General features: G+C 46.0%; 1 protein-coding gene across 2 annotated transcripts in view; it reads right to left on the reverse strand.

Moving 5' to 3' along the window:
- The window catches only part of FAT2 (FAT atypical cadherin 2), an 89,805-nt gene that overhangs the window by 61,527 nt on the left and 5,700 nt on the right, over nucleotides 1-22,578 (reverse strand). For both annotated transcript variants that reach the window (XM_017540512.2, XM_017540510.2), the window contains exons 2-3: nucleotides 2,328-5,606; nucleotides 45-359 (exon numbers count right to left, since the gene is read on the reverse strand). In XM_017540512.2, the coding sequence (XP_017396001.1) occupies nucleotides 45-359; nucleotides 2,328-5,586 (3,574 nt within the window). In that variant the 5' untranslated portion in view covers nucleotides 5,587-5,606. The remainder of the gene's footprint in view (nucleotides 1-44; nucleotides 360-2,327; nucleotides 5,607-22,578) is intronic.

Genomic DNA, 22,578 nt, shown 5'->3' on the forward strand with positions numbered 1-22,578 from the left:
CCATTGTAGAGATCCCTGTTCACCCAGTTTTTTTGGATCCTTACCTGTAACAGGGTGAATAGTAAAGAATCCCATGTGGTTCCCGCTGGTAATGTTGAAAGTCAGTTTCCCTTTGGAGCTGGAGTCTGGGTCCGAGGCATCCAGTTGAAGCACAGAGGTGCCCACGGGAGCATCCTCCTGGATGGAGGGGTAAAACACAGCTCGGGACATCTGGGGTGGGTTGTCATTGGCATCCGTAACCTCAATGTAAACTTCAGTTACAGAAGAGAGGGGCACAGAACCCCTGTCCACTGCTAGTACCGTCAACCAGTAGTAAGGTGCAAATTCTCGGTCCAGGGGTGCCAGAGTCTGAATCATTCCTAGAGACAGTAAGTCAGCAAACCCAAAATACTTTAGAGCTCAAAGTGGCTTTAGAAATCGCCCTTACCCACCATTCCCCAAACTGCACAGTGGAGAGGATATTAGTAAGTTGATTTTCTGTGAAAAGAAGGAACTGCTTCTACCGTATAATGTGGGAGATGCTGAGTTGAACACAGGGGAATTAACATCCTTATCCTAGAACCTATCAGAGCCTTCCTCTGCTAAAATCGGCCCATGCCTTTAGCAGGTGGGCATATGTAGGGTTTTCAGAAGACAGTAGTAGTTTATCTGCCTTCTCTTGACTACTTAACCAAGTTCCATTGATTTATTTCACATTCTGCAAGTGAGGTTTTCTTATAGTTCTCCTTGAACTGTTTCCTTCACCCTTTATGTCCTGGTAGATTATCAGTTTGAGGGTTAGGGATTTGATGAATAAATTGCTGTTCTTTTCTCCACCATTTTCATGATTTTAAGGGGCTGAGCTTCATTCTTTCGTTCGTTTCCTCCACCAATTGCTTGCTATGGGCTAGCACTGTTCTAGAAGTCGAGGGTCCAAGAATGTGCAAAAGAAGCTTACACCCCAAGCTCTCATGGATCACACTGCACTGGCAGGGCCTGTGTGAGAGGATGTGGCCCATGCTCACAGCCACAGCATGACAGAGATGACAGCTGGGGAAACTGAGGCTCAGAGAGGTAGCACAACTTGACCAAGATTATGTAGCAAGTATGTGGAAGAACTAGGTCTGGGACTGACCCTCAATCTGATGCTCTTTCTAAATAAACAGCTTAATTAGATTAAGAGACAAAGGTTGTTGAAAGCCAACACTGAGAACAAGTTATTACAACTTGGTTTGGTGGAAATAAATGACCCACCAAATTTCAAACTCCTTGAAAGCAGTGATCTTCCTTTATTTACTTTCAATCTCCCCCAGTACCTAGATAGGGCCTTAACAGTAGTGAGCACTCAAAAAGTCCTGACTTGCACTTATTTTCCTTGAAACTTAAAAAAAGGAAGGTGGTTGTGTCACCTTTTTGAAGAGCAATTTTGGAATTAGTTATTAACACAGAAAATGTACATTATCCTCTGACCTAGAAACTTCATTTTTAAGAATTTTTTGACTGGACGTGATGGCTCAAACCTGTAATCTTAGCACTTTGGGAGGCCAAGTTGGGTGGATCACCTGAGGTCAGGAGGTCGAGACCAGCCTGGCCAACATGGAGAAACCCCATCTCTACTAAAAATACAAAAGTTAGCCAGGCATGGTGGTGGGCGCCTGTAATCCCAGCTACTTGGGAGCCTGAGGCAGGAGAATCGCTTGAACTCGGGGTGGGTGGGGGGCAGAGGTTGCAGTGAGCCAAGATTGCACCATTTCACTCCAGCCTGGGTGGCAGAGTAAAACTTTGTCTCAAAAAAAAAGAATTTTTTCCTGTAGAGACTCATGCATGTAAGTAAAAGTATATAAATAAGAATATTATGCCTATATGGTAGAATAATATGATTCCAATAAAAACAAATGAACTAACAAATAAAATGTCTTGATGTTATATGATGTGAAAAAAGTAAATTTTATAATAGTATCTATTATATTTTCATAACAATAAAATAAAATATCACATATAAGATAAAAAGAAAGAAACTTTAGAAGATAATAAGCCAAACTGTTAATAAAGATTATATCTGGGGAGAAAGAACACGGGGGAGAACTCATGTTAAATTTTATATAAAAAATTTATAATCGGATGTATCACTTTAATATACAGAATATGTAATATATGTGCATATATGTGTATGTCTATATGCACATATATAGAAATATATATTTCCAGTAAAAATTAATTTAAAATAAAATACACAGGAAAAATAATCCCTATTTATTGCCTTTCATTTCAGCCTGCAGCCTGACTTCTTTTTCCTTCAGCCCATCTACCCCCGGCCCTGGCACCCCATCCTACCCCACTCCCAGTACCTGTGTCTTGGTTGATGCTGAAGGCTGCTAGCCCAGTGCCAGCGCGCAGGAAGTACTGGAGCTCCCCATCCAAGCCACTGTCATCGTCGTGGGCAGCCACTACCATCACCTGAGTTCCCGAGGGGCTGTTCTCCTGCACCTGGCCCTGGTGCACAAAGGAGGCAAAGTGGGGAGGGTGGAGATTCTCATTCACATCCAGAACGATCACCTCCACATGGCAGAGGGTCCTGCGGGCCAGGGGCCTCCCACTATCACTGGCCCACAGGCTCAGATTGTACCCAGCTCGCCTCTCAAAGTCCAGCTCTCTCTCCAGACTGAGCGCCCCTGTTGTCAGGTCCACCCGGAAGGTCCCATGGGCATCATCCATCAGAACATATCTCACTTCACCTGCAGGGCCCAGGTCAGGATCAGAGGCATCCAGAAATGTCAAGACAGTCCCAGGGGGCAGGTCCTCTGGGACCTTCAGCCTGTTGAGTTCTGTGATGCACTGGGGAGAGTTGTCATTGACATCCTCCAATGTGACTATCAGGTCAGTGACAGAGAAGAGCTGGTGGCCTTTTCTGGGCTGATCCCTGGCCTCCACTTTGAGTATGTACTGAGGTTCTGATTCGCGGTCCAGGTGTCCTGTAACGACCAGTTCCCCAGTGAGAGGGTGAAGGGAGAACTTCTCTGTGGGGCTTAGCAAGGTGTAGCGAACCCTCCCATTGTCTTCTGAGTCAGCATCTTTGGTTGTCAGCTCTGCAATTGTGGTTCCAACTTCTGTGTCTTCCGAGATGGTTAACTGGTACCCACCAGGAGGAAATCTGGGTGCGTTGTCATTCCAGTCTTTCACATTCACTGTCAGCAGCTTCCAGGAGGACTTCTGGGGAGTGCCCAGGTCATATACTGTTACATTGAGAATATAGAAATTGGTGGTTTCGTAGTCCAAGGGAGCAGCTATAGTGAGTAGCCCTGTCTCCAGCTCTATGTCAAAGCAGCCCTCCTCATTGCCATCTGCAATCACATAGACCAGTTTGCCATTAAAATCAGCATCAGGGTCAGTGGCTGCTAGGCGGGCCAAGGAGGTGTTGACAGGAACACTCTCAAGGACATCAATGGATTGGGGGAAGTGGTCCTCAAACTGGGGGGTGTAATGATTAATCTGATATGTGCTCAAAGAAGTGAATTCCTCATCAGCGGACTCCTGGTTCTGAAGCCCAATAGAGTGGAGGATAGTCTTTGTGAATTGTGTCAATACCCCTGTTTTATCACATGTTATAGGAACTTCAAAATGAGGGTCCTTCACCACAGTAATATTCAACGTTGTGGGTGAGGCATAGTGTTTGCCATCTGAGGCTGTAATTTGTAGGGAATAGCTGGCGGGTTGACCAGCAGTAAGATTCATAAAAGAGCGTTTGAGGGATATCACTCCGGAGAAATGATTTAGATCAAAATACTCTAGTTCATTGCCTGATACAATCTCATATTTTAGGTTCTGAAGCTCATCCACATCTATGGCCGACATAGTCATTATTGATTTCCCTACTGGCCAGTCCTGGCGGATAGACCCAGTGCAGTTGACCTCTTCAAACATAGGCTGGTTGTCATTCAAGTTCCTGAGCTGAAGAAAAATGGACACTTCTTTCTCCCGGCGAAAAGGGGATCCCCAGTCTGATGCTCGTACCCGGAAGGTATAAATTCTTTTCATGAGTTCATAGTCCATGGGTTTGGAGGTGGAGATGATCCCCAGATAAGGGTCGATAGAAAATGGCAAAGCTTTTGGTCCCGCAATGGAATAGGTGACATAGCCGTTCTCCCTATGATCCTGGTCAGTGGCAGTCACAGCCAACACACTGGTGCCTGGAGGGATGTTCTCATCCAAGGTGCCATCATAGGAAGACCTGTTGAAGACGGGGGCATGGTTGTTGCAGTCCACAATGTCAATGACCACCACGGTGGAGGCCTGGCCTGGTGAGGTTCTGATGTGTAGCTGATAGTGGGCTCTGTCGTGGAAGTCCATGAGCTTCGTGGTGGTGATCAACCCTGTTCGAGCATTAAGTTTAAATCCTAAATTCTCTGAAGATGGCTTTAGGACATACTGCAGGTTGGGGAAGGCTGGGGTGACTCTCACCATCACCACACGGCTGCCGGGAGGGGAAAACTCACTAAGCTGCACTCTGTAAACAGCCTTCTCGAATTTGAGGGAAGCCAGTTTGGAAGGTGGTAGGTGAAAACCCCTGATCTGGGAATAAAAATAAGGGCCACTCCCACTCCTGGCCTGGAGACTGAGGTTAAACCCGTGAAGGTATTCCATCCAGTTGATGTCTTTGACAGACACCAAACTGAACTCATTGCTCCGGGCGTAAGACTTGATGGCTTTGAAGTGCTTCCCAGGGTCACCACCAACAACTTCCACTGACTCCACTTCAGCTCCTGAGCTGTTTGCATCGACCAGTACAGTGGCATAGGTGGTATCATCATTGCTATCTGGTGGAGCCACCACCACCGAAGCAATGGCTGGGGGCTTCCTGAGGGCAGGCTCCACATGAACGACGAGTGCAGCCAGGCTGCCAAACCCGTTGCCCTCAGAGATTTTCCGCATGCGGTCCACAGCCAGCACCTGGAGCTCGTGCTTCCCTCGCCAGGTGACGTTAAGCTTCCCAGCCACAGTGACCACGCCACTGGTGGGGTGGATGGCAAACATCTCTGACCTCGTGTTAAAGTTATAATAGAACTCAGCATTCTGGCCTAGATCAGCATCTGTGGCAGTCACCTTGCAGATGGGGCTCTTCAGGGGCGTGTCCTCAGAGATGGTGACTCTGTACGAAGGTGGGGAGAAGAGTGGCTTCAGGTCGTTCTGGTCCAGGATGTGGACCACCACGCGGGTCAAAGCTTCCAACTCCAAGGTCTTCTCTGTGGCTTGGATGATGAGGGTGTAGCTGTCTCGTACTTCTCTGTTCAGAAGAGCTGTGTTGCTGCTCTTTGTCCTTATTCTCAGGAAGCAGAAGTTGCCCACCACATACTCCTCAGTTTTAAATACATTGGCCACATCCCCAGAGATGATCCGGTACCTCACTGCCCACTGTGGCTCTGCGAGGTAGATGCCCATTTTCTCCAAGCTCTCCACATAGGTCTTGGGAGAAGAGTTTTCATAGATGGTGGCATTGTAATGGGAGTGTGTGAAGTGCCAAGCAGAGGAGGAGAGAATCCCGTCTAGAGGCTTCTCACAGGTTGCACAATGGAACAAGAATATGGCAAAACCCAGCAGGGCAATAGTCATGGTGGAAAACTCCCGAAACCCTGGGCAGAAAAAGAAAGACAGAGTGCAAGTTAGGCGAAAAAAAATGGTTTCTACTGCTGCGGTTCTTAACTGGAGCTGATTTTGACCCTGAGGGGACACTTGGCAATGTCTGAAGGTACTTTTGGCTGTCCCAGCTTGGGAGTGGTGATGCTAATAGGATCTGGCAGGTAGAGGCCGGGGACGCTGCTAAATATCCTACAATGCGTAGGACGGTGCCTTTGTATTAGTCAGTTCTCACACTGAGAATAAAGACATAGCTGAGACTGGGTAATTTGTAAAGAAAAGAGGTTCAATGGACTCATAGTTCCACATGACTGGAGAGGCCCCACAATCATGGCAGAAAGCAAAAGAAAAGCAAAGGCACGTCTTACATGGCAGCAGGCAAGAGCGCATGTACAGGGAACTCCCCTTTATAAAACCATCAGCTCTCTTGAGCCTTATTCACTTTCAAGAGAACAGCACAAGAACAACCCGCCCCCATGATTCAATTACCTTCCACTGGATCCCTCCCATGATACAGGGGGATTATGGGAGCTACAATTCAAGATGAGCTTTGGGTAGGAACACAGCCAAACCGTATCAGCCCTGCAACAGAATTACCCAGCCCCAGTGCCAATAGTGCCATGGTTGAGAAACCCCGTGGCTGAAAAATAACAGACTAGTCAGAATGCACTCTCAAAGGCACTCAGCAGCTAGAACAGAGGCCTGAACTCTTACTCTTTTTCCCAAAAACTTTCTGTGGCTCCTTGGATGATGGTGAGATAGTCCAAGCTCTTAGCCAGGAACCAAGTTTAGCAATCTTGTTCTAAACTATTCTTCTCTCTCTCCATCCTACAAGGCCCTTCCATTAGGGCTGAGATCTAGCCAAACTGAGCTATTTCCCTACATGCAGAGGCTGCAGAAAAGCAACGGGACCAAGATCCCAGGCCTGGCATTGGGCTGCCTGGCTCTCAGCCCTGCCTCCATCATTTGCTAGGTGCGTGACTTTTACAGCAAGTTATTTAACCTCGGTGAAACTTCATTTCACCTTCTGTAGAATAAGGCCAAGAAAATTATCAATCTTGTAGGATTGCTGTGAAAATTAAGTGAAATAATGAAGGTAAATGACTTATCGGGTGCCTGGTTTATTGTCAGTTCTAACTTAATGTCAGCCATTATTGATACTAGAAAACTAAGGTTCATAAAAAGAAGGGAGCTGCCCAGGGCCTTATAGCTAGTGGGAGCTCCTTGCACAGACCAGGCTGCCTCTCTGCCCCTATCTGTACGTGTTTCACCACATATCCCTTATAGACCGGGCATGATTCTGACTCATCTTGTAACCTGGAGCACGAAAACTCCCAGGCTTCTGGAATGTCTGAGTTGAAATGGACACTAGAGATGATGGGGTTCTGTCCCTGTTTTTCATCATAGATGGGGAAATAGAGCCCCAAAGTTGAGATCGGTCAGGCTCCAAGTCACACAGTGTGTGGCCAGGTAAGAACTAGTCCCTGGGAGTTAGTTCTTGTTGAATTAATCATAAATAAATGCTTTGCCTCACTTAGACCCTTGCTGTTTCCCACAGAGCCCATCCCTGAACTCCAGCCTGTGTGAAAATGTGAGACTCATCAGGACCAGATGGGGCAAGGGGCAGGGGGAGCAGGGCAGGGTTTGGCAGGGCCACGTGTAAGGCTGGTGCACAGGGCTGATGCCTGACCTGCCCCTGGAAGCCTTGATTTCTAGGAGCTTCGTGGCTGCCAGCCAGATGTGCTGGAGCATTCCTGGATGAAACTGGCCAGACTTGATTTTCCAGTTGCCATGCTCTTCAAAAGCAAGGAAGAGTTAAACTTCCAAGGCAAGCGGGGAAGGAGAGGCTTGGAGCCCTGTCTTCCCGGAGTCCTGCATGAACTGGACACGGGGTTGCCCAAGATCCTGCTGACAGCATCTCCAGATGGAGGCAGGAATAGAAAAGTCTGTCTAACTCGGGGTCTGAAGGCCTGTGACAGAGAATAATTTCAGCATGTCCCACCCTTCCAGCTTCCCTACCACCTGCCTCCCGACTCTTGAGATTCTGTTGGTGGTGCCCTAAGCCCATGCATCTCAGAAAGGAGAGGGCAGGAAGGAGGCAGATTCTTCACTCAAGGTCCGAAAGCTAGTGGCAGAAAGAGCTGCTGTACATTTCCCACCCTGCCTGCCCCTACTGTCCCCCCATGCTTAAGCCCACCATGGGGCCAGCCCCAGGCAAAAGCCACAGTCACCCTACCCCTGACCCAGTCCCCACAAGCAGAAGGGGACCCTGAGTCTCTCGGCTCTCAACCCCTGCAGAATGGCATTGCTTTTGGAGTTGAAACCCCAAGGGAAAGAGTCCTCACCCCGGTCCCAGGTCCACTGGCTCCACAGCTCTGCGAGCCCAGGGTGCACGCAGCCTCCCAGCCCTGCCTGCCCTGCTGTGTGGAGAGCTTCCTGTTCACCGGCTCAGCACCCGTGTTGGGCAGGCCCCAGCAAGATACTTTGCTAAGTGGCTTCACAGGCGCCTCGCAGCAGCAGCGCAGGCGCCGTTAAGATGAGCTGTAGGGAAGGGGAAGGGGAGGGGTCTCCCTGGAGGAGGCTAAAATGCAGAGAGAATGCACCCTTGGATGGCAGTTTGGTCCCCATGGCCTGCCTAGGCTGTAGGACCTGCACACCTGGGGAGTAGTTTGCTGCGGGAGGGAACAGTGTCTGTGGCAGCTGTTTCCTGGCCCCAGGTCCAGATGGGTGAACAGGCTTGCAGGGCACAGAGACATGTTGGGCTCCTTGCATTACCCCACCCCCAGCTCACGACACCCAGGGACTATTTTAAAATATCTTGTGTAAACATACATCAATTCATACGACTTACCTGCTTAAAATTTTCCAGTGGCTTCTCCTAGCAATTAGATTAAAATAGAAACTCCTTACCCGGGACTGGAAGGCCCCTGCACCATCTGGACCCATGCTGCTTCTCCAGTTCACAAGCTGCAGCCACACAAAACTGGGACCTGCCTCAGGGCCTTTGCATTTACTGTCTCTCTTAAGATTCTCACATGGATAGTTCCTTCTTGTCATCCAGTTTTCAGCTTAAATGTCACTTCCTGAGCCCCTGTTTGGAGTAGCCTTCCTGCCAATTACCCTCTTTATCACTTTGCCCTATTTTCTTCATGACACATATCACTACCCAGTATTTTCTTGTTTATTTGTTTAATAACCATCTTCTCACTTGACACTGGACTCCACGAAGAGAGGCGCTCTGTGTATCTTATTCACAGATGAATTCCCTAGTGCCTAGAACAGTGTCTGGTATAGAACCAGGCTCAGTCAATACTGTTGAAAAATGGAAGAATCCAGGCTTAGGAAAAGCAGTGACAGAATGAATGCTGAAAGAGCCTTTCATGATCATTCCCTCCTTTTGGAAGCTGGAAAATGAAGTCCCAAAGAAAGAAAGAGACTTGCCCAAAGCCACAGGGTGAGAATTAGAGCCAGGTTCTTTCCTCCCGACTGTGCTTCTGGAAAGAGCTGTGGTCACTTACAAATCTGACTGTTAGAGTTCAAGTCACAGTTCCACTGCTTGCTACCTGTTTAACCTTAAGTTACTCAATGTCCCTGAACCTCAGTTTTTTCATCTGTAAGAGAGGGCTATTAAGAGTATTACATTCATATTCACAGGGTTTTATGGAGACTACATAAGATCATGCATGTTAATGTACTCAGCACAGTGCCTGGTATATAGACAAAAGTCAAGACACATTAGTTACTAGTTTTAATGCCAAGGCAGAATCAAAGCCTGGGGTGAGGGCGGGGTCTGCTGAAGCCTCTGGAGAAGGTCCAGCCTGTGCCCCAACAAAGCAGGAAGCCACGGGTCTCTGGTCGAGTCTAAGCTTGCTGGCCTAGCCACAGACTGTTCCAGGAAGCTTCGAGCAGGCGCTTGTTTGGGGTGGGGCCTCCTGCTCCTGGGCTCCTCAGGCCCAGAAAGAGATCTGCATGTGAATGAATGTGCACATTTGCAAGAGGGCACACATGTATACTTGGTAGTCAATTTTTTGAATAATTGTGTGGGTACATTAGTTCTGTGTCTACCTGGCCATGAATGGACCCTTTTAGGATATGGGTATGAACGAAACTCTGCCTCCATGTAACTCTCAGTCCCAGTCCAAAGATGTGGAAGGCAGGAGAAGGTGGCTAGCAACACACGGGCTCTGGCTGTGTGGCCTTGGGCAAATGGCTTGCCTTCCCTGATCCTTAGTTTCCCTACTTCGTAAGATTATTTCAAGAATAAAGTTAGTTAATGCACATAAATGCTGAGCACAATACGTGATACAGATTTCAACAAATATTACCCATTAATACTACTTTTAGCACTTGGCCTATACTATTAACTGTTGAGTTTGTGTATAATAAAAACTTTCAGGCCGAGTGTAGTGGCTCACACCTGTAATCGCAGTACTTTGGGAGGCCGAGGTGGGCAGATCACAAGGTCAGGAGAGCGAGACCATCCTGGCCAACATGGTGAAACCCCATCTCTACTAAAAATACAAAAATTAGCTGGGCGTGGTGGCATGTGCCTATAATCCCAGCTACTCAGGAGGCTGAGGCAGGAGAATCTCTTGAACCAGGAAGTCGGAAATTGCAGTGAGCCGAGATCGCGCCACTGCACTCCAGTCTGGGGACAGAGGAAGACTCTGTCTCAAAAAAACACACAAAACTTTCAGACAAATTGTTACGTCATCCCTGATCTATGCTTGTGCAGGCTGATTTTCTGCCACTTAGTGCTGTAGGGCTTTCAAGAGGCTGTGATTCAGTTCACGCTGTTTCAGCTCTCTACGCCAGCTTCTCAGGATCTTGATTCTGACATTCAGAAACTTGACAGTTGTAACATCCATGTCTTTATCCAAGTCATGGATAAAAGTTTCAATGCGGAGAGCTCCTTGTCACTGGGGGAATCCAAGCAGAATCTGGGTGGCCACCTGAGGAGCATGTTCTATTGTAGAAGGATATCTGTCCTTGAGGGAGATAAGAGGCATTCTGAAGTCTCTTCCAACTCATACAGGCACAGTTCTTTGGCCTGTGCATGCCTATGGTCTCTATCAGACCCTAAACAAGCCGCCCGCTAAAGGCAGCAAAGGGATTTCCTCTGGCTGTGGATCAGGGTTATACACTTGCCAATGCTTCTTTGATAGTCAGTGTAATAAGCGGATCCCTGACCCGGGTTTTGGGAGGCTGAGACCTAAAGTCACTCATTCTCTCTATGTTCTTGGTCAAGCAAGTCACCGAAGCCTGTCGACCTTTTTTCTTATCTGTAAATAATGCCTGTGCATATAGAGGGAAGGAGTGAAATGGATGGGTGATTCCAAACCCCTCTAATTGTCCGACCCCTCTGCTCCAGGCATTCATTGCTAAGACTAGCTCTTGTGGCTCTCAAGAAAGAATCCTAAACATATTCTGTTTATGAAAAGTCTTAAAGAGATGAGAGAAATGAATTAAGAGAGACTGTGCTTTGAACCAGAATAAAAACTGTGAGTGAAAGAATGGTGACATTCTAGGTACCTGCTTGTCAAGTCTCAGCCACTGAAATAATTTTTCCCCTAAGTAGTAGGGAATCATTGACAGTTTTTGAGAATAAGCAGGACCAAAACAGGGCTACATCATTGGGATGAGTTATCTGACATCAAATCAAAAGGGAGATTTTTCCTATTCAAGACTCCTACTCTGGTATGGACAGGGCTTGAACACCAGCTCTATTGGTTTAAGACAACTGGAATTCACTAAGGGTAGGGAGACTTAATTTACTTCCAAGAAACTTGGATGAACATGTGAGTCATTTGTTAGTCTGTAGACAGCTGGTGTTAGATTCTCATACAACAAAACAAAGAGCTAGATACAGCCAGGAGAGGAGCCAGTGGCTTGAGCCATTGATGGGTCCTGTGATTTGGGAATGCCACAGAATCTTTTCTGGGTCTCAATTTGCCTGTCTGTAAAATGGAGATAATAATAGCTACTCCTACCTACTTCCCAAGGAAGACAGATAATTTGACAGGTGAAAGCACAGGTAGGAAAGACACAGAGTAACGCCTTATTAGGACCAATAATGCTCAGCAAATGGCAGTGTGGACTTTAAAAGCCATGCCTGGCCTAGTCTGGAATTAGAGAAATGACTAAAAAGGAAACCCTTATCTAGGACATGGATGAAAGAGAGCTGGGATATGAGGTCCCATTATTTATTAGTATTCTTTTTATTATTGATGACGAAAATTATTCTGTCTTATATCTGTAAGATAACCTGTAAGTTTTCAAGTAAGCATTTGCATGCGTTATCTCACTTGGTCTTTGGGTACAGCATGCAGCAATTGACAAAATTAAAAGTTAAGAAAGTGGGCACCAGAATCAGACAGACCTGGTTTCAAATCCCAGCTCTCTGTTTATCAGCTGTGTGTCCCTGGGTAGTTATTTAATCTCTCTGATTTCAGTAAAAGGGAGATTATAATGGTATTTACCTCATGGAGTTGTTGAGAAGGCTGAATGAATTAAACTACGGCAAATACCTATCGTTGGAACACACTCAGTACCAGTTAGTGTTATATCATCATCATCTGTACTATGACATTCATTACTCTCAATCTGTAAATGTGAAATTGAGGCTTGGATAATTTGAAGACTGTGCCCAGGTTCACTCATCTAGCAGGTGATGGATGCAAACACCAGCACAGAATAGAAACCACATTCTAAGAAGAGAGACATCCCAAAGGCCTGAAGCAGCTGGAGCTCACTCTAGAGCTGCGCTCTCCAGCAGAACTTTCTGCGGTGATGAAACATTCTGTCTCTGTGCTGTCCAGGATGGGAGCCACGAACCATACATGGCTGGCTGTTGAGCAGTTGAAATGCAGCTGGTACAACTGAGGAGTTGAGTTTTTCATTTTATCTTGTTTTAATTAATTTAAATTTTAAAAGCCACACGTGACTTGTGCCTGCCACATTGGACAGCCCAGCTCTAGAGAGCACAGCATAGGAACCACAGGATTCATGAGATTCAGAGGAGGATGCTGGGTCCACTCATCTATAAGGTACAGTGGGCACACCCAGGACCCAGGACTGCACATATTATGAAAGCAGAATGAAAAGGGAGAATCTCTTAAGAAAAACTGAGATTCTCATATGTGGGCTAGGAAGGTACGGAAGGGAAAAAGCTAAAATTCATATATACTTAGCAGTATCGTGTAGGGAACAAGGGAGTATTAAAAAAGGTTAGCTTTTGGAATGAGTATGTCCCCAAATTATGCCTCAGACGAGGTTGGGAATGAGCTAAGGAAGCAGACTGGGAGATATTATCTGGAACAGTGGCCTCAATTATTAATGTATATTAGAATTACCAGGAGAATACTTAAAAACAGCTTTTCACTCACCCCTAGTTTAAATCAATTAAGTTATAGTATAGGTGTTTGGGTTTTTAAACATCTTTTCAGGAATGAGGACTACTATAGAAAGTTACTATAGTCAACAAATTATTGAGAATTTCCTTTTAACTTGGAAAATTGAATCAATAACAAATGTTTTCATTTATTTTAAATACAAAGGAAAGAAAAACTTTCAGGTTCAAGAGTTTTGATATATAATAACACAAGGATGTCTCAATGATGGGAATACATTCTGAGAAATGTGTCATTAGGTGATTTTGTCATTGTGCAAATATCACAGAGTGCACTTACACAAACCTCGATGGTGAAGCTTACTACACACCTAGGCTATGTGGTACAGCCTATTGCTCCTAGGCTACAAACCTGCACAGCATCCTACTGTACTGAATAATGTAGGTGATTGTAAGTATGGTATTTGTGTATCTAAACATACCTAAACATAGAAAAGGTGCAGTAAAAATATGGTATTATAATGTTATGAGACCACTCTCATATATGCAGTCCCACGTTGACCAAAATGTCATGATGTGGTACAGGACTATATATACATCTTTATTCCAATGCTGTCATGAAACATAATTTTAAATTTATAACTACATAATTATAATTTATAATTGTTTCATGGAAGAAGAGACCCACAAAGGCTAAGATGCTTAGAGCCCTCAAAAGTCATAATATGACCCTGGAGAAATGAATATTTGAAGGAAGAAAAGGGCTTCCAGTGGCCTGGGCTTTGGGGAAGAAAAGGAACAGAGTTGGGGATGTGAAGAAAGTGTTCTGTTATTGAGCTTCCTCTGCCAAAGTCATTCATTTGTTCATTCATTTAATACTCACTGAGGGCCTGCCCTGTGCCAGGCATCTAGAACAGAGAACAAGGGAGATGAGGTTTCTGCCCTTGTGGGGATTGTATTCTAGTGGCAGACAGAGACAATCAACAAAAAAATATTGACTGTGTCAAGTGATGAAAACCAATATAAAGAAACACCATATGGGGCTATTTTTTAAAGGAGAGTCAGGGAAGTCCTATATGACAAGGTGACATTTGGGCAGGGAGCTGAACAGAGTGAGCAAGAGAGCCACAAAGCTATCCTGAGGAAGAGAGTTCCAGACAGAACAGGCAACGCAAAGGCCCTGAGGCTGTGAGCAAGGAAACGCAGCTGTGGGTTTTCGAGTTTGCAGATCCTGATACTCAATGAGGCCCAGAGAGAGGAAGAGGCGTGCCTGGGGTCTTTTCCTCCTAGGGTTGTCTGTATGGATCCATGAGCTTTGCAATCACAGCTGAAAAATCCCTAAGCCAGAGGGAACCCCAGAACTGAGGGCTTGGGGTGGCAGAGAGGGAAGGAAGGAAGCCTGAGGGGTCAAGAACTCCAGACCCACTTCTGGGGCTCTCTGGTAGGAGGAGTTTGTTAGATAAAAACCGTTAAAATCCCTGAAAAGGGAAAGGTGGGAAAAAAAAAGATGAAAGCCAACTCCAGCTTAGCAGAGCACTGCCTGGTATTTATTCATTAGAAGCTCTTGATGCAGAACAAGGAGACAACGCGCCTCCCTTAGGTTCTAGGTGAGGAAGGCTGCGCCCTGATAGGCTCTCCAGGAGGACTAGAAAGAGATGGAGAAGAGAACAAAATGCAAAGCCCAGAATGTCCCTGCTGAATGGGCCTCGTTTTGTGGGGTGCTTACTATCCTGTGGTTTATGACACTTTGATCCAATGGAACCCTTTGTAAAGGGATGAGATTTCAAACCAAGACCTCAAGTCCCCACTGGGGCGACCTTGGCTAACTTGATCTCTAAGCCTCTGTTTTTCTTCACCTTTGAAAGAGAGATACTTAAAACCACAGTGATTATGTTAGGGTGACTATTATCGAAAAGACAAGAGTAAACAGCTGCTGAAGAGGATGTGGAGAAAGGGAACCGGCAGACACTGTTGCTGGAAATGTAAATTAGTACAGCCATTACGGAAAACAGTTTCGAGGTTCCTCAAAAAATAAAAAATAGAACTACCATATGCTCCAGCAATCCCGCTGCTGGGTATATATCCAAAGGAAATGAAATCAGTATGTCAAAGAGATACCTGCACGCCCGTGTTTACTGCATTATTCACAATAGCCAAGATGAATTACCCTAAATGTCCATCAGCAGATGACTGAATAAAGAAAATATGGTCTATAGACACAAAAGAATATCATTCAGCCTTAAAAGGTGGGCAAATTCTGTCCATTGTGACAGCATCTATAAACGTGGAGGACATTATGTTAAGTGAAATAAGCCAAGTACGTAAGGACAAATATTGCAAATACTTTTTTAGAATTCACATATACTTCTAAAAAGGTTAAATTCACAGAAACAGTGAGTAGAATGACGGTTGCCAGTGGCTAGGATGGGGGGGTGGGGAGATGGTCAAAGAATACAAGATTTGCATTTGGAGTTGAAAAATTCCCAAACCAGAAGAAGCACCAGGACCACAGGGCTTGGGGTGGGAGTGAGAGAAAGGAAGAATTCTGGCAGATCAACAAATCCAGCCCCACTTCTGGGGCTCTCTGGGTGGAGGGGAAGCAAGTTCAAGAGATCTATTGTACAACATGGTAGCTATAATTAAGAAATGCATTGTGTATTGTACTTGAACATTGCTAAGATAATAAATTTTAATTGCTCTCATCACAAAAAATAAGCATGTAGGGGCCAGGCATGGTGGCTCATGTCTGTAATGCCAGAGCTTTGGGAGGCCAAGGCAGGAAGATTGCTTGGAGCCAGAAGTTCAAGACCAGCGTGGGCAACATACTGAGACCCCCATCTCTACAAAACATTTAAAAATTAGCCAGGTGTGGTAGTTTGCATCTGTAATCCTAGCTACTCAGGAGGCTGAGGTGGGAGGATTGGTTGAGCCCAGGAGTTTGAGGCTGCAGTGAACTATGATCACACCACTGCACTCCAGCCTGCATAACAGAGTAAGACCCTATCTCTAAATACCGGGAGAATGTCTGATATAGGTGACGGTGGGGGTGGGGATGCAGGCAGCAAACCACATGGCATGTATGTACCTATGCAACAATCCTGCAGGATGCAGGATGTGCTCATGTCCCCCAGAGCCCAAAGTATCATAAACAAATAAATAAAATTAATAATAAAAAATAGGCATATGAGTCAATGGATGTGTTAAATGATTTGATTTAGCCATTTCACAGTATCGATATTATCAATTATCAATATATTATGTTGCACACCATAAATATATACAAATTTTGTCAATTTAAAAAATAAATAAGCAAATACGTTTTTTAAAAACAGAGAGAAAGATACTAACAGAATCCACCTCAGATAGTGTTCTGAATGGTGCTGGTTAAACATTCAACACATGTGTAGTACCTAGTAGTTGCTAAATAAATGCTAACTGTTGTTATTTTATAACTTTCATTATTATGTTAAGTGGATTGAAACAGACCTGCTATGATAGACGTGAGAAGGGCCCCAGAGCCCCATCCCCTATGCATTGTCCTTTTGTCAGTGAAATCCCGGGCCTCCCTAGGGCACAGTTTGAAGACTACCATCAGTCTAAGCTCTGTATTATAAATATAAGAAACTATTCCCAGAGAAGGGAAGGGGTCACTTTAAGTTGCATAGCATGTTGGTGGCAGAATTGGAAACAGAGCCCAGTCTCCTCCATCCTGGGATTTTGGCACTGGTCATGCTGTTCCCCCAACCCCAGCTCCACTGTCAACCTGGGGAGCTGCTCAGGATCCCACAAGGCCAAGGTCTTCTGCATTAGTCAAGAGGAGTGTACAGGGAGAAAGACCGGCTTCGAAGTGAGACTTGCTCTCGGTGCTGCCTCTGCTGGCATCGAGGGACATGGCTGAGCCTATCTAAGCCTCAGATTCCCCATTTGTGAAATGGGGCTAGTGACACTTGCCTTAGTGGAGGATTCAATGAGCACATGCATGGATGGCATTTGGCACAGTGCCAGCCATGCAGAAGGTCGCTAATGGGTGATTGTTATTACCATTACATTAGGTGTTCAAAAAATACGTGTAGAATGTAGGAATTCTTTTCTGTATATGTGTTGACCCTCACTCATGCCCCAGGAGCCCCTTGTGGGAGAGTCCCTTCACATGCACACACACACACGCACACACACACACACGTGGGTCTTTGTGACATTCCTTCTCTCTTTGCAGTGATTTGCAGCAAAGCTCAAGCTGCAACTTGAGCAGCATTCAAACTATAACATATGTGACCTCCTTCATCCCAGAGTTGAAGAGGGGGCAGAGCGTGGGTGTGAAGTGGCCAGAAGAGTATTGACAGTGAAAACACCAGGTAGAAAATGTCCTGCACATTCTATAAAAACATAAATCTCCCAATCTTTTGTGTTCTGACACTGACATGTTGGGGTGACCACTCTGGGCCCCCTTCCTGTCTCTATCCAAAACACAATAAACAGCCTCCCTGGGATCCAGCAGGCCCTGTGGCCATCAGCAAAATGAATACTGTTCCTCTTAACCGACGAAACAGAAGCTTCTCCTTGTTCCCTTCTGTGAGACCATCAGCCACCTGTGGCCGCTCCTAACCAGGTTCTTCCTCTAACTCAGGCACCTCCAGGAGGTGGGGCGGCTACAGTCAGGCCACACACTCAGGCTCTGGAGAGGGGCTGCCTGTGCTAGAGTCCTGCCCCGGCCCACTGCTGGCTGTGTGTGATTTTGAGTAAATCATGGGACCTGACACAGGCTCGGTCTCTTCAGACATAAACGAGGGAATGTAATCATCAGGGTGTTATGAGGATCTGAACTAAGTGAAGGACACAAAGCAGTGGCACAGCGTCTTGCTATGTAAGCCCCCGTGAGGTGGCTGCAGTGATGAAAATGACAATTCAGGGACCTCAACCCCTACTTCGTTGGTATTATATTGGAGGGCCAAGCAGGGGGCCCAGTGAGAGAGCCCCGAGCAAATCCTCTCATTTCACGGGGCCTCCACCCATTCATCTGGGAATGGAGACTAGTCCCTGCTTTCCTGCCTCGCTGAACTAATCCTCCGCTGAGCTATCGCCAGATGCCCTGAAGATGGTGAGGTTTGGAACTATGGAGTGCTTGCAGACGCACATGCAGCTGCTCACAGCTGACATTTATTGAACATTTACTGCGTGCCAGGCCCTGTGGTGAGCACTTGGCAGGCATTATCTCCTTTAAGCTAGCTTACAGCAACCTTATAATTATCTTCTTTTGGTAGATGGGATAACTGAGACTCAGAGAGGTTATTTAACTCCTGAGATCACACAGCTAGTATAGGCCAAGCCAGGATAAAACTCAGATCACCTGTGTGTCCAATAGTCCCCCCGCCCGCTCCCCATGCCCATGGGTTGGAAAGAGCAATTGCGAAGGAGGAGGATGATATGATCCCTTTCCCATATCAGAGATCACATAACCTCAGATCCTCTCCTACCAGCAAACACAGATTCTCAGCATAGGTTCCATTTCCAGTCTTCTCTCCCATTCCCATTTCCTCCAACCCGGCCTGGCCCAGCCCAGCCCAGCCCAGCCATCTGTCTGTCCTCTCCCTTCTGAGTAGAACAGCTTAGGACAAAGCCAGGCAGGCAGGCAGGTTGCTGCAGGTGGGAACTGCGCTCTGGCAGTGGGGCAAGACAGGCTTTCTGCTGTCTGAGGCGCCCAGTCCTGCTGCTGAGCTGGCTGAACCTGACTGCAAAGCCAAGGCACGAGACAGGTCAGGGATGATTTGGGAGCACCCTGAGTGACCCAAGGTGCATATTAATGATATGCAAATGAGCCTCTGCTGGTGGGCTGCAGGCCAAGTCCCTGTGTTCAACATTCAAGCCCCCTGGGTTCTGTCTGCATACACCGATTTTTCTTAGCTAAGGTAACTGCTTCACCCAGCCATCAGCAGACACAAAACTCAACAGAGTGGCTGGGCCCGTCTCTGTTCTCATCTTCAAAGCTGGCCGGTGGATTGAACCAGAGATTCCCACCATTAGGAATTCCCTGAGGGGATGAGGGTGAAGGTTAAAAATATACATATTCCCAGCCCCACCCCAGACCTACTGAATCAAAATCCTTAGGGGTGGGGCTCCGATGTAGATGTTTAACAAGTTCCCTGGGTGATTTTGGTGTGACTGGTGTTCAGGATCTGCTGAACAAGGGAATATCTCTTTCTTTAGAATCTTATGCTCTACCATGCCTCCTTTCAAAGCTGATATCCCAAATGTGGCCTGATCCTACGCCCCAGTGGAGAGGAGATGGAGGACGTCAGGAAAAGGCTGCAGTCTTTAGAAAGTGTTTAGGCTGGAGAAGTGATTCTCAGATGTCACTGTGTTAAAAATCACAGTCTCATCCTCAAAAAGTCTGATTCAGGAGGGCTCAAAGTGGGAGTCACATTTCCTCTGTAGGTGGTCTGCTGACTGTTGGTGGGGGAACACTGGCCCTCCAGCAAAGTGGACACAACGTTATTGCTAAAGTCAAACAGAAGAACAGATGAGAGAGGGAAAGCAACAGATCTGAGTTTTATGATTAGCTGTATCACCTGGAAGTCTCCGAGCCTGCACATGTCACTGTCTGCACATGCCTCTGTTCATCAGCATCTCCAACCCCAGAGGCAGCTGATCAACTTCCTGAGGTCGTTCTGTCTCCTGGAGACCAAGCCCCGGGGAGCCATGCTCTACTCATAATGAATAGAACTTAACCTGAAAATAAGAGAGTTCCTTCTGCATATCCACACCTCATGACCTAGCAGTTCCACTCCTAGGTCAACAGAAGTGTGAACATGTGTTCACCAAAAGATTAATCACTACTTATAGCAGCACCAAATTAGAAACAATCCAAACATCTATCAAGAGCAGAATGGATTTCAGTATGGTCATATAACAGAAGACTAAACTGCAAAGAAAATGAACTATTGTTCTAGGTGACAATAGAGATGAATCCCATTCACATAATATGGGGCAAAAGAAGCCATATATTAAATTACATACTGTGTTAGTCCATGTTTATAAAGTTTAAAAACTGACAAAACAAATCTATAGATTTGATAGATTAGATTAAGATAGAGTCACTCTTATGTGGGAGGAAAGTGGTGAGTGACTTGAAAGGGTACAAAGACTTTGGGAGGCCAAGGCGGGTGGATCACGAGGTCAAGAGATCAAGACCATCCTGGTCAACATGGTGAAATCCTATCTTTACTAAAAATACAAAAATTAGCTGGGCATGGTGGTGCGAGCCTGTAGTTCCAGCTACTTGAGAGGCTGAGGCAGGAGAACTGCTTGAGCCCAGGAGGCGGAGGCTGCGGTGAGCCGAGATGGCGCCACTGCACTCCAGCCTGGGTAACATGAGTGAAACTCCGCCTCAAAAAAAAAAAAAAAAAAAAAGGAAAGGGTACAAAGAGAGTTTCTGGAATAATAGTAATATTTTATTTATTAATATGGGAGCTGGTTATCTTCTGGAAAATTCATTAAGCTGTACACATATGATGTGCACTTTTCTGTATACTTATTATACTTCATTAAAAAGGTTTTTTTAGGGGCCAGGTGTAGTGGCTCGTGCCAGTAATCTCAGCACTTTGGGAGGCCAAGGCAAGTGGATCACTTGAGGTCAGGATTTCAAGACAAGCCTGGCCAACATGGTGAAACTCTGTCTCTACTAAAAATACAAAAATTATCTCGGTGTGGTGACACACACATGTAATCCCAGCTACTTGGGAGGCTGAGGCACAAGAATCACTTGAGCCTGGAAGGCGGAGGTTGCAGTGAGCTGAGATTGCACCACTGCACTCCAGCCTGGGCGACAGAGCAAGACTCTGTCTCAAAAAAAAAAAAAAAAAGTTTTTTTAAACACTAGTAAAGGACTTCAAAGAAGACTTTAATTAAAAAATAAGAAGACAGTAAAATAATAAAAGCATTTGGACTACCTGCAAATTGCATGGGCTTTCACAGCTATGGGATCTTGGACCCTTCCTGCCCCAGGAACCAGGAAGGATATAGTTCTCAGAAGCCAAGAATTGCAGGAACCATGCCAGAGCATACCAGGGCTGTGGAAAACCGACACCTCAACGGTTCCCGTTACCCTCCCCTACCTGGCCTGCCCTCACAGAACCTCGAGGACAGGCAAGCCCACTTTCCATGGGGTTCCCAGGCTTAGCAGGGTTCCAGCTCATTGGGGCTTACTTCCTGCAGCATTTTTCTGTTCTTGGAGCAGTATTCTGCTCCATTTTCTTATGTAGTTCTTTCAAAGACCTATGAAAGGAGCAAGGAATATTTCCATTTTAAAGGTAGGGAGGTCGAGGCCAGGAGATGGGGGCTCAAGGGACTTGTCCAAGGTCATACCGCTAGTAAGCGGCCCAGTCAAGACTCAAACGCAAAATTTCAGATGCCAGATTCAGCACTCCCCTGGCTCCACCACATACGGGCTCGGCCCAGTCATGGTAATGTTGATTATAGCATCTCGCACTTAGTGAGCTCTTGTGCTGTAGATGTCTTAGAGCCTTTCAGCAACCCACAAAGGCAGGTACTATCCTTTCATCTCCATTTTACAAATGAAAAAACTGAGGGTCAGAAAGGCCAAGTGTCTTGTCCAAGGTCAGTGGCCAGTGAGTGTGGAACATGGATTGGAACAAATCATCAATCTGACTCGAGTCCAGACTCTGAGCTGCCAGACCCAGGGCTACCAAGCCCAGCAGACCTCACCTCGAGCCCCCTTGGAGCTTATAAAAATATCGATTCTGTAAATGAATGTTGCCAGGAATTTAAGTATAAAAAATACATAGATTCCCTGCCTTCACCCTCACACCCCTCCATCTAAGTTTGTAGACTTAGGATGGGGCTAAGTAATTTGTATTTTTAAAAAAACAGTCTCAGATATTTGGGAAGCTTGCCTCAAAATTAGGCTGTCACCGAAATATGACAGTAAAAATGAAATAATTTAAGGTTAAGTGTAATTTAGCAACTTCCAAATTAACTCCCTGGACCTCTTTAATAATTGGAGTTTTCCTAACAATAGTACATAACCCCTAAATAAGGGGCAACATGGCCATCCTCAGAGGCATTGAGAATAGTCTGGCCATCTGGATAAGAGTCACTAAGTAGTGGCCAGTGACTGGCAAGGGGCACCAGGGGGCTCTTGGGAGGCTGAGAATGTCTGCTTTTTGCTCCAGTTACTGGTTAGCCACCATTCGAGTTCACTTTATAAAAATGTATCAGCTGTGGACAGGCATGGTGGCTCATGCCTGTAATCCAAGCACTTTGAGAGGCCGAGGCAGGTGGATCACTTAAGGTCAGGAGTTCGAGACCAGCCTGACCAACATGGTGATACTCCATCTCTACTAAAAATACCAAATTAGCCAGGCATGATGGCACATGCCTGTAATCCCAGCTACTGGGGAATCTGAGGCAGGAAAATCACTTGAATCCGGGAGGCGGAGGTTGCAATGAGCAAAGATCACATAATTGCACTCCAGCCTGGGCAATAGAGCAAGATTCCATCCCAAGAAAAAAAAATTTCAGCTGTAACTTACAATTTATGCACTCTGTTTTAGAATTTGTCAGACACTACCAGGACAGAGTAGAGAGTATACCAGGGATCCAAT

Source organism: Cebus imitator, unplaced genomic scaffold (assembly GCF_001604975.1).
Source record: "Cebus imitator isolate Cc_AM_T3 unplaced genomic scaffold, Cebus_imitator-1.0 Scaffold126, whole genome shotgun sequence".
In the NCBI taxonomy this organism is placed as follows: Eukaryota; Metazoa; Chordata; class Mammalia; order Primates; family Cebidae; genus Cebus; species Cebus imitator.